At 38.9% G+C, this 13,171-nt stretch overlaps 1 protein-coding gene across 1 annotated transcript in view; it reads right to left on the reverse strand.

The window, feature by feature from the left end:
- Positions 1-6,194: 6,194 nt before the first annotated feature.
- Positions 6,195-13,171, reverse strand: part of LOC125718950 (glutamate receptor ionotropic, NMDA 2D-like) — a 53,296-nt gene continuing 46,319 nt past the window's right edge. The window contains exons 7-12 of the mRNA XM_048993291.1: positions 9,840-10,045; positions 9,586-9,754; positions 9,253-9,406; positions 8,938-9,023; positions 6,564-6,689; positions 6,195-6,205 (exon numbers count right to left, since the gene is read on the reverse strand). Coding sequence (XP_048849248.1) covers positions 8,941-9,023; positions 9,253-9,406; positions 9,586-9,754; positions 9,840-10,045 — 612 coding nt within the window. The 3' untranslated portion in view covers positions 6,195-6,205; positions 6,564-6,689; positions 8,938-8,940. The remainder of the gene's footprint in view (positions 6,206-6,563; positions 6,690-8,937; positions 9,024-9,252; positions 9,407-9,585; positions 9,755-9,839; positions 10,046-13,171) is intronic.

A 13,171-nucleotide genomic window follows, 5' to 3' on the forward strand; every position in this document is an offset into this window, starting at 1 on the left:
CCCAATTGGTCAGTAATAGCAAATGCACATGGATTTGACAGAAAATTAAGCAATTTAAATGAAGAAAAGAAAATAATTATATGGGCGTGCGGTAGACGTTTCTAGTGGGCATTCCCAAGTTGAAATCATGGATATGTTTTTCTTGTCGTGGCGCAACGTGTTTTTTTTTGTTTCAATCTGTATTATAGTATGCTTGCCCTCCTAAATCTATATGGCATAAAGTAAAAGAACGAAAAGTAATGTAATAAAAGTAGATCTACAATCGCAAATTTAAACTGATAAAGACTTCCATGAGCCGGCAAGAAGACAAAAGGATCACACAGCTAACGACAACATTAACTGTAGCTACGAAGTTTTAAGGTAGGACAATAGGTTTCATTTATCATTTGCCCGCCGTGGCTCTAGTTGGCAAGAAATTCACAGCACATATTATTTTGACTGCATCATATTTCTTGTTGGGTCTATTTGTTGCACCTTATACCATCGTCAGATTTATACGTCAACTTGCATCTGGCAAGCTAACGCCCAGCCACCTCTCAACTACACCAGCGCACTTCTCCACAACATTCTGACAACCCACGTGTAAACCTGCTGTTTATCTAAGTTATTGGTTTATTAAATATGACACGGGTGGGTAGTATTTGTGATTTCGCTTACTTTACCATTTCATTCTGTTGGTGTCCTTGAATTTATTTGTTCCTGGCCCTGCGCATGATATGACCTCCCCCTAGCTACGAGGATGCAATTGTCTTCTTTGGGAAAGCTGCAAAGCAACAATTGCAGATTATAACAGGTACATGGCATTTTGGTTCACTTTTATAGACATTTCTATTTCGAACTAGCACATTCTGGATAATTCAAACAAATAATGTTTATTATGGTACGATCTGGTTGTGCTACGTTGCTACCTGTCTCTATAAACAGAGATGGGTAACCTGGTGCTAACATTAACGTGAGGTAATGGCATTAGGCTGTACTGATTATAATTTGAGATCCAATTTACTGTATCAACTTAAGCCACCTTCTTTTCACTTTTTCCGAGGTAAAAAGCGGCAAAAGATAGTTTTGTCAACATCATTCTGCTTTTACAACACGGTACGCGTACGACGCACTAGTTTGGACCCACAAGTGGCATGATGACGTAGCAACTAGTCATCCCAGACAATGCTGGCGTTTTTTTTTTGTTTTTTTTTTTGAGGGGGGGGGGGGCTCGCGAACGTTTTGCCCAGGGGCCCACACAACCCATAATCCGTCCCTGACTATTGAACGTTTTTAGGAAGTAAATCACTTCTTGTTAATGATATGGTGCTGGAAACTGGTGCAGACCTGTGCTTTTTAACTGAAACCTGGCTCAGACCCACAGATACTAAACCTCTTGTTGAAGCCTCACCTGATGGGTTTAGTTTTGTACAGAAATCACGTGGTTCTGGGCGTGAGGGTGGCCTGGCAACTATTTTTAACACAATGTTAAAAATTGAACCTAAGATTATCAAAGATTTTATAACATTTGAAGCATTACTAATCCACTTGGTGTCTGACCCACCCATCTATATTCTTATAGTTTATAGAACACCGGGATCATACATTTCATTTCTGGCAGAATTTGGGGAACGTTTTCTAATTATCATGAGCAACCCTTTTTGACTATAGCAGAGAAGATTATTAGGACGCCTAACCTAAATGATAGAAATTCTCTATGATTTATTAATGCAGTAGGGCATTTGGTGACCTTCTTGTCTAGTACAGATGTTAATGAAGTCACCCATGACTTGAATACCATGGTTAGACAGATTTTAGATGAAACGGCTCCTTTGAAAAATAAAGTAGTAAAAACCACCAGACACTCCCAATGGTTTAAAGATTACACACGCTCTTGCAAACAGGAGTGCCACATATTGGAGCTCAAATGGAAATCCACGAGCTTAGAAATGTTCAAGTTGGCATGGTCTGACAGCGTGCAACAATACAAACTAGCCCTTCATAGGGAATGTTCAGCCTACTATTCTAACCTCATTGATTGCAATAAAAATAACCCTCGCTACCCTTAAAAGGTAAAAAAACAATACCTATTGTTTAAAAAAACAATAGCTCATCTAATAGACAAGGCTGAACCTCTGGTACCGAGTAATTTTAGTAGCCAACATTTTATGAACTTCTTTAATGATAAAATTACAAACATGTCCCAATGGCTCACAATTAACTTCAGTGCAAACACACTCAATGATTTTGAATTAATTAATAAACAAGAGCTAAAAACTATTCAAATTAAAATTAAATCAACCACGTGTCCACTGGACCCAATCCCCACTAAGCTTCTTAAAGAATCCTCGGGAGTTCTGGCAAGACCTATAACTGCCATACTGAATGCATCCCTGTTATCATTCCATTGCTGGTGATGTCCCTGACCAACTGAAAGTAGCAGTAATCAGGCCACTACTGACGAAGCCAAGTTTGAATCCACATGTACTCAGCAGTTACAGACCTATCTTGAATGTACCATTTTTGTCTAAAGTTCTGGAGAAGACAGTTGCTGCTGAACTTAACTCATACTTGGAGAGAAACAGTATACTGGACTGTTTCCAGTCGGGCTTCCACCCAGGACACAGCACAACAACTGCCTTGACTAAAGTCATAAACGACATAATAGTAACTGATGCTGACAGTGCGACTGTGCTAATGCTTCTGGACCTTAATGCTGCTTTTGAGATGGTTGATCATTCTGTCATATTAGAAAGACTCAAATTTGACGTTGGGTTATGTTTAATTTTATGTTTTGAGGTGGTTTAAATCATACTTAACCAATCATTATCAATATTTTCAAGTGTCAAATACTTGTACTCCATCATCAATGTCATCAGTCAAATATGGGGTACCACAGGGATCCTTTATTGTTTTCCCTCTTCATGCTGCCATTAGGAAACAAACTGAGAAAACATAATGTTAACCATCACTCCATATGCCGACGATACCCAAATATGCATTTTGGTTACGTCTAACGACACCACACCCATTGTCACCTTAGCTAATTGCTTTAACGAGGTTAAAACCTGGATGGCGGAAAACGTCTTATCACTAAATGCTCAGAAAACTGATGCTCTGTTGGCAGGTCTGCAGATAGGAATTGTATAATCTCTGCACTTCACTCCAAAGGGCTGAACTTTTCCCTCAGCAGCTCAACCCATAAACTACATAGGTGTCATCTTAGATGCAAGCCTCTCATTTAAATCATATGTAAATGCAGTATCGAAGGCGTGCTTCATACAGCTATGCCAAATCGCCAAGTTGCAACAATTTCTTACTATTCAAGACACTGAGAAATTAATACATGCCTTTGTATACAGTAGGTGAAAGAACTGCAATGCTCTATTATCTGGGAGCACACACTGCACACAAAATACCTTGCATCGTATTCAAAATGCAGCAGCACGAATTCTCACCAGGAGCAGCAAGTTTGAACACATAACCCCTGTTCTTAGTTCCCTGCATTGGCTTCCTGTTAGGTTTAGAGCTGATTTCAAAGTTCTCCTACTTACATATAAGGCACTTAATGGTCTAGCTCCTGCCTACCTCACAGAATTACTTCAAGTTTAAAAGCTGTGTTGTCTACTCAGTTCACAGAACGTAGGTTTCCTTGTCATTCCACATATAAAGTGAGAGTGGATGGTAAAGCATTCTGCTACAGGGCCACTATATTTTGGAATGGTTTACCAGCCTTTGTTCGGGATGCCGATTCGGTCACGGCCTTTAAATCTCGACTGAAGACCCATTATTTCAGTTTAGCTTTCCCGCAACCTACACACCATAACTATGGCGGCTGCTATTATGTTTGTTATGTGTCTACGCATGTTCATTCTTAATCCCAGCATATACCTCCATTTTAGCAAACATGTCTACTCTTTTCTGGTTTCAGTAATGTCAGTATGCTCAGGGGGGTTGTGCAGCCAGTTGACCTTGGACCCCCCCGAGGTTTTTTTCTCCCTACTTGGGAGTTTTTGGTTCCTCTCCTCCGTTGTCTTCTGGCTTTCTTTATTCAATTTCTTTCTTTCCTTTTCTTCCCTGTTCTGTATCTCCCTCTGATTCAGTTTTATGTATCACAACACAACCCTGTAAAGCGCTTTGGAACATCTCTGTTGTGAAAGGCGCTATATAAAATTGAACTGAATTGAATTGAAGTTAGGGCTGGGTAGAGTCATTGTTGGTATGAGGGTTATGCCCAAAGAAATTAATGAATGATGCTAACAAACATATGAATACAAACATTATGTGGGTGTGTATATGTCTGTGAGTGTATCTGCATATGTGAATGAGACCATGTACAGTATGTGTGTCTGCATATGTATGTGAGACCATGTATGAGTGTGTGTTTTTCTGATTGGGTCCCTACCAATATTGAAACCAAACCTACACCCTTGGAACCATAAAACCTGAAGGATGAATAAGCAGAGGACGCAAAGAGGGGCAGCATTTGTGGATGCTTATGCTAATGATAAACAAAATATGATAAATAAACAAAAAGGAGCAGGAAAAGTGCATATGAAAAATCTGATGTAACTGACAGGTGCTGATAGAAAATATTACCCTGTTACATGCTTAACTAATAGCACATTGTCATTGTTAAACACCATGTTGTGTGCTTAACATTATCGAGGTTTTTATGAGCTCGAATACCTGAGTTTACTAATTTAAAAGTACTTGTTAAGGCAGTAGGCTCACAGCTCCTACAAAACTATTAAGGTAGGTTGTTGAGGATAGAGAAATCTCAAGTTCCTGATCTCATTACCTCGAATATATCATCTGAGCCTAAATCACCTTCCATGGTGTATAAATCAATTAATGCTAGTGTCAGATTGTAGTAACCATGAAAACCTCTGCCCATTTACTTTGGCCTCATTATCAATGACCTTAACCAATGGAGGACTGAATTATTTTAGTTCAGTTTGCATCCCTCATATGGCCCTAAGGATAAATCAGCTGAAAGACATGTCCAGTTGTTCCTTCAATTGCATATTTTGTCTGTTTCGGATTATTCAAAGGCAGAGCATAATAATGAAAATATACAAGATGATTAGCAAGCTCCATTTAGAACTGAATCCACTTTATTGGAACAAATATCCAATATCATCTGATATATATATATATATATATATATATATATATATATATATATATATATATATATATATATATATAAAACAGACATAAAAGAAGGTTAATTAAAATTATACAAACATTGCCAAAAGAAACTGTTCCGAGTTCTGAGAGTATCTGGAAGTTACACAAACTGTGTATACACACACACACACACACATATATGAAGACACAATATGAGCCTGAATGTGGTGTTATTCTGTATTTCGTGCCATATATAAAAAACAGTAAACAATAATTTTCAAAGACAAATGGGAAACACACACACATATACATGTACACACAGTTTTTGTTGTTTAGCTGAAGTGCATGCATTACCAGCTGTATGTGCCTGTCGGTTGGCGGCATTTTTTTCAAAAGCTTCACTTTGCCACTGTGCTGTCGTATCAAATGTTTTAGTAAATTAGATGTTGTGTTTTTCACTATTGAAAGCGTTTTGCTGCTGGCACAAAGTTTGTTGTTACCTGACACAAAGTTGAAATAATGACTATACTTCCAGCTGCTGAAAGTACACCTCTCGATCATCCTCCATGATTTATTTAGCTTTTTGGATAGTGGTGAGCATAATCTAGTCTGATCTGTCGTGCGATTACGGCATCATAAAATAACATATTTAGAACAAAATACTGATTGCGTTCACCCGTCGTGGTAACGCTGCGTTACTGAAATAATAACTGTAATATTATTAGTGTTTCGGAAATTGTAATCCCTTACGCTTGCCATTACTGGGAAAAGTAATAATATTACTGTAATATATTACTGAGTAACGTGTTACTGACCAACACTGTTGATAAGAATGTACTTATTAATGACAGTAAGTCACCCACCTTTCTGTCGCTGAGTCCAGAGACAGTGTCGATGTACTCCTCCTGGATCATGAAGGCAGCTAGGTTTGCAGTGTAGCTGGCCAAGAAGATGACGGCAAAAAAAGCCCACACCAGTACCATGATTTTGCTGGTGGTTCCTCGGGGGTTTTCCACAGGAACCGAGTTGTTGAACACCAGAGCCCACAGTAGCCAGATGGACTTCCCGATCGTGAACTTGGAGCCTCCTGCTTCTGACACGGGTTGGGGGTGGTAGGGGATGCAGGAAGAGAGGGGGCAGACATTTGGGGGGAGAGAAACAGAAAAGATAGAGAGAGAAAATAAAACAACCAGTTTAACAGCTACTGGTGTGTCATTCAAAACAATGCAACAGCAATGGGATGATTAGGAGAGTAATTCATATTTGCCAGTAATTCATATTTCAGATATGCCACGAAAATGGTTTCCATGAACCCATCCATCCATCCATCTTCCAAACCGCTTATCCCACTGGGTCGCGGGGGGTCCGGAGCCCATCCCGGAAGCAATAGGCATGAGGCAGGTTTCCATGAACCATAGCCATTATATAAGATGAAAAGATGCAGCTCTTACTCTTTCCAGTCTGCAGGCTGCGGTTGTATCCCACAGGGCTGAAGAACTCGAAGATAAAGACTGTGACCGCCACCACGGTCAGGCACATCACAAACATCATCACCCACACGGCAGGACTGTAGGGTTCTGCAACAGAAATCCATGGCATGCAGAGAGATCGCTCCAGATGACGACTTCTGGCAAAAGAGCCATTCTAAACACAATGTCATCCACGCTTCAAAAAATCCTCATCTATATATAGATAGCCATAATACAATAAAATGTCATGTCACCCTATCAGGAGAGAGATGAAATTTAAATTTAAAGATGAAAGTTGTTAAGTTTATAAAACTCATTTAAATAAAGAACCCATTTTCTGTCATATGGTTCTGACAGAGCAACATGAAATTTGAAGTAAGAAATTGTAAATATATACCAATGAGCCAAAATAAATGTGCATCCCCATGTGAAGTGAATAATGTAAAAAAAAAAAATTGGTGCATGTCAAGGTCTGGGATATTTGATGGTAAGTTAGCATTCGGTACTCGTAGTTGACACTTTTAATGCAGAAGAAACGAGCAGTGGTAAAAACCAGAATGAATTTGATGAGGACCAAATCATTATGATCAGATGAATAGGTCAGAGTATCCCTCAAATGGCATGGTTTTTCTTGTGCTCACAATCAGCTGTGGTGAGAGTGGGAGTCTGATGAGGGAAAAACCACAAACCGCTGACAACAATGCCTTGTAAAGCTTGATGCCTTGTGGGTTGTGACTCATTACTCCTGTGATCATCATCAAAATTTGTACCACAGTAACTCTTCCGTTGGTTTGTACCACATGTGATACTCTTCTTTCACATCCAGCATCAACGAATCCTGGCCACCCAACACACTGTCAACGGTTCATGGTGACAAGCCCTGCTGTTTTACAGATGGTCTGACCCAACCGGACCCAATCGTCTGGCCATAATGATATGACCCTTGTCAAAGTCACTCATTATGACCCCTGCCCATTTCGACTGCATTCCACATGTCAAATACAAGCACCGAGTGCTAGCTTACTGTCTATCCCAGACCCTGACATGCATAATTGTTTCTAGATAATTGACATTATTCAGTTTACTTGGTTGGTCATAATGTTTTGGCTCATTGATGCATATTCTTGAATGTTATGTTAATGTGAAAAGAATCCAAGATACTGAATGATAACTGAAAATGAGGATAAAATAATGAGCTTACAAACATTGATTTTAGTCATCTTAAAAACAGTCAGAATCTAAATGCAAAAGTGCCATGGTACATTTGAATAAAAAGCACTACTCTACAATAAGACTACCCTTATAAAGGGTTTGTGAATGGATTATAATCAAGGTTATTAATTAGGTTATAACACTTTGAATATCGTTAATAGATAATTATAAACAAATTATGAGCTTTTTTTTAATTAATGAGTCACTACCATCTAGGGGCCTTATTGTAAAGTGGTACCGAAAAACATTTATCTATATAGCAAGTACCCAAACTTATTAACAGATTCCAATTTGCAATACTGAGTTCAGTATGGGAAGTGGACCCCAGTAGCCTAGAATGTAACACATAGCAACTGTACTTAGCAACCAAAGAAATGTCTTTGAAGTCTCCATTCTGTTCTTTAGTTTAATTTTAGATTAAAGTTGGATTTTCCCTTTATCTTCTTCCTATCCACAATTAAATATATGAATGTAGTTATATAATACTGAATTTGAGGTGGTATTTCACACTATATAAGGGCCGCAGGCGGTTAAGGAACTGAGATAGAATCATGAGACTCAGTTCATTTTCAAGGATGACATTACCTTTACATGCTGAAGAAACACACAGAGCCTAATTCATTTTTTCAGATACCCAGAAGCACACTCTCGATAACAGCACTGAAAAATGTCACAGCATTCAGCAGACCATAAACATCTACAAACAATAATCATTTTGTTAACTACCTAAGCAAATTATGCAATGCTTTAAGAGCGTAAACATAAAAAAATTTGACTTTCATACATTTATGAAGTAATAAGTAAATACTTTAAATTGACAGCAGGTCCATTTATAATACTATCTCTTTTAATTTTCAATGCAGGTTAGAGCCCTTGCTAATTTTTCATTTAACACTGCAGAGGCAAACGTTCATTCTTAATTCAGTCAAAGAAAACCAAGTTTCTCAGCTGTCTTTTCCAGTTTATGAAAATATGCCCAGTTTACAAGCCATTTTCAGCAGTCTCTGTATCTGTTTTAGGCTGTTTATGTGCTCTGCTGATTCACATCCCTTTGTATGCTACACTCTCTTAATCACTGCACACACCAGAGAGAATAGTGCCTTGAAAGAGTACCCTTTGAGAGACTGGGGGCATCGTTACTAACCTATTACTGCGAGTCATGGTAAACTGGACAAGCCCACCAGCTGGTAAACAGCCTCTGAGACACCCACAGGTTGCAGTACTGGGTGCCTGTTGATAAACAAATGCTATATAGCAGTATAGTTGGGCACACAGCATGGTTTGTCATTTCACAGGGAAAACGTGGCTTTTTCAGTACTAATACACTGCTTGGATCGCTCTGGAACACAATGGCATTTAAATGCTGATGCTTTATTCATACTGTAACATCTGCCCCACTCTGTCAGAATGCCCACTTGCTCTTATTTGCCAAATCCCTGCCATGGCTTTAATTTCTCACCCAGGAAGGCAGATGGTGACACAGTGCCATTGCTGCGGGATACCATCACGCTGATGCCCGTTTCCACAAAGGGCACAGAGAAATCCACAACCTCTGACCTCTCTTCATTGATTGTCAGAGAGCCAATAGCCATGTCGGCACGCTTGTACACCACCTAGTGGATACAAGAAGAGCTGCAGTCAGAAACGAACACATGCTACATGTAGTCTGGTCCAAGTCTGATCAAACTTCAGTCTGAAGAAGTACACAAGGTGATGCAAGACAATTTTAGGCATTAAATAATACATACTTGGCAAAATAATATTTCATTTATAAATACTAAGTTATCCTGACCTCTCCCACCATGCCATTCCACTCCCCGTTAATCTTCTTCCCGTGCTTTCCATTGGTCACTAGATAGAGGTCATAGGTGAAGCCAACTATCTTGGCCAGTCGTTTGAGGACATCGATGCAGAATCCTTTACAGCACTGTTTCACTGGCACGACCCCTTCCAGAACCGCACTGGAAAGAGAAAATGGAGACAGGTGATGAAGGGGAAAGAAAGATATCATGGGTCATCATTGTCCCATCCATCAAGATGCCCAACCTGGTGTTGAGGGGTAGTCGGCAAGGCACAGAGTCACGGATGCAGGTGCCGGTGGCGGCGTCAGCGGGCTCCACAATGACAAAGGGCCGTTCCTCCAAGGTGACCACCTGCAGGTGCTGGGCATCATCCGGGGGCTGCAGGAAGATCCCGTAGCGGGACCAGGCCGGGTAGCGCAGCTTCAACACCCCATTCTCCCACGACCCCACCTAATAGTTTTAGGATCAGAATTACACTAATTCCCAATTAAGGATCAAACTAAACTCTACAGTAAAACCCCCTTTAAGTTAACTCCTAATTGTGAAATTAATATCTCATTTAGATGTATCTGTCAAATGTCAACCTGTATTCGTGTTACATGGCAGTTTATGCCAAATTAATATTGAGTAATGATCCATGGCACATGAACATCAGAAAAGGGAACTGCAGTGCAGTATAAATAGACAAGCCCTTAGACAGCTTGAGATTAAGGCAGGTGACTTCTTTCCACCAGAGGAGAGGTAGAGGAAGCAGAGGTTGTACAAGATGTTCATAGGCATAGGAATATTTTAAAAGCACATTGTGGCAAGTGCAAGAGGACTTCATACCTGTTTCCAGCAAAACTAAATCTAGAAAACTGCAAACTAGGCATTTTACTAAGGAAATTAAGAATATAGTCAGGAGGAAGAGGGCTCTGTTCCATAAATGGAAAATAACTAATGATTTCAAAATAAAGCAGGAGAATCTAAGTCTATGGGTTGAGTTAAAAAATAACATTACACTTTCCAAGAGGAATGTTGAAAGAAAGATTGCATTGGAGGCTAAGGATGACAGTAAAAGTTTATTCTAATATTTTAACTCCAAAAGAGCTCTAAAAGCTGAAATCACTAATTTGCAGGATACTAAGGGCCTAATAATTGAAAATTAAATTGATATAATAAATGAGTTTAATTATCATTTTACACGGGTCTTCACAGTACAAAACATGAGTAACTTACCACCATTTAGTACAAATACAGCGTCGTCTATGACAAATATATGTATAACTGAGACTGATGTGGTACAAAGCTGAACTCAAAATAAATAAATTGCAGGGCCCTGATGGCATCTTACCTATACTTCTAAAAGAAATGAGGGATGTTATTAGTCAACCTTTAACTTTACTATTCTAGAAATTGTTATCTGCTTGTGTGGTACCTTCTGATTGGAAGCATACTAATATAATGCGCATATTCAAAAAAAGTCCCCTTTAAAAAGTAATCCAGCAAACTATAGGCCAATCAGTTTAACTAGTATTACTGGAAAAATAATTGAAGCTATAATCCAAGAGAAAATGTTGGATTATCTGGATTCAAATAATATTTTGAGGGATAGCCAACATGGATTTAGGAGCGGTAGGTCCTGTTTAACTAATTCACTTGAGTTCGTTGAGGAAGTTACAAGAGGAGTTTATCACAAAAAAACCTACAAGGCTAACAAAGGCTTCCAGGCGGCTTTTGATGTTATCTCCTACAAACAGCTCTTGCTTAAGATCAAAGCTGCAGGGATTTAGGAACTGTAGCAGTTTGGATTGAAAACTGATTAACAGACAAGAAGCAGCAAGTTATTATTAGAGACACAATGTCACAGTGGGCCTGCGTTCATAGTGGGGTACTGCAAGGTTCAATTTTAGGACCACTATTGTTCCTAATTTACATTACTGATATTGACAGCAATACATACAGTAAACTAGTTAAATTTGCAGACGACACCAAGGTGGGTGGTGTAGCAGTTACTGATCTAGCAACACAGAGGCTACAACGGGATCTTGATTTAAGTAGGGCTGATACCTGGCAGATGAAATTTAACATAGATAAATGCACGGTAATCCATGCAGTGAGCAGAAATATAAAGTACAGATATTCTATGGGTTCCACTGAAATAAAGGTAGCTGTGTACAGTATGTTGATGCTTCCATGTCCCATTCTCACCAGTGTGAGGAAGCAATAAAAAAGGCCAATAGAATGTTGGGTTATATCTCTAGGTGTGTGGAGTTTAAGTCAAGAGAGGTGATGCTAAGATTATATAATTCCTTGGTAAGACCCCACCTAGAATATTTTGTGTAACTAGAATACCTTAAAAAGGACATTACTGCCTTGGAAAGGGTGCAACTTAGGGCTACAAAAATGATTCCTGGTCTTAGAGGAATGTCTTATGAGGAGAGGTCAGCTGAGCTGAATCTGTTTAACCTCGAGCAAAGGAGACTAAGGGGGGACATGATCCAGGTGTATAAGATTCTAACAGGTCTGGATGCTGTTCAGCCAAATGGCTACTTCAATATTAGTTTAAATACTAGAACTCATGGCCATAAGTGGAATTTAGCGGGAGAACATTTTAAAATGAATTTGAGAAAGCACTTCTTTACATAGCGTGTAGTTGGAGTTTGGAATAGTCTTCCTGCTAGTGTAGCGCAAGCTAAAACCCTGGGTTCCTTTAAATCAGAGCTAGATAAGATTTTAACAATTCTGAGCTATCAGCTAAGTGCTCCCCAAATGAGCTTGATGGGCCAAATGGCCTCCTCTGTTTTTACCTCCCTAAGGAATAGCTCTGGGAAGAGTATTAATTAAAATATATATATAGTAAATGTATATTATATATACAGTAAATAAAATATATACAGTAAGGAAACTATTTTGATTGATTTCTGGTAAGGCCTGGTCAAGGAAAATATATACTCAACAATCTCAGGTAATCAATCAATGGACTCAAAACCAGTGTTTTCCTGTTTTGAGTGGCAGAATAAGCAGCACAGCTTAATTAAGCTCAATGAACAGCAAAGACAGTAATCAGAATAAACCCTTGTGCTGAGCCTGCTCTCACTACTGCATCAGCCATCTCCCTTAGCATTAATATATATATATATATATATATATATATATATATATATATATACACATACACACATATATACACACTGTATGTATACTTATTTATATATGTATTACACTTTTGCAATTTTTAGCTATTATGCAAATTGCCCTTGATAGAAAATGTTAATAGTTACCAGAAGTCCTTTCAAAATGGAAGCTAACTGGTGTATGATAAGCAAAAATTACATAATAAGGAAGCAGCTTTAAAAGAAAAACCAAGAGAGAGGTACAACTGTCCTGTGCCTAGCACAAAATAGAAGGCCATTAGCAGATGGGGAATAAATAAAAGGAGCTTCCTTCAGATGTTTGGTCAATTATGTGCCAGATAAAATCATAACAAAAGCTACAGCAGGCTGTCTGGCTGGGCTCGGGAGATGAGCTGGAGAAATGGCAGGAAAGAGCAAAACCACAGGGAGCCTTAACAGCAAAGATGCTAAGGGATCAGAA

This window comes from Brienomyrus brachyistius, chromosome 23 (assembly GCF_023856365.1).
Source record: "Brienomyrus brachyistius isolate T26 chromosome 23, BBRACH_0.4, whole genome shotgun sequence".
Lineage (NCBI taxonomy): Eukaryota > Metazoa > Chordata > Actinopteri > Osteoglossiformes > Mormyridae > Brienomyrus > Brienomyrus brachyistius.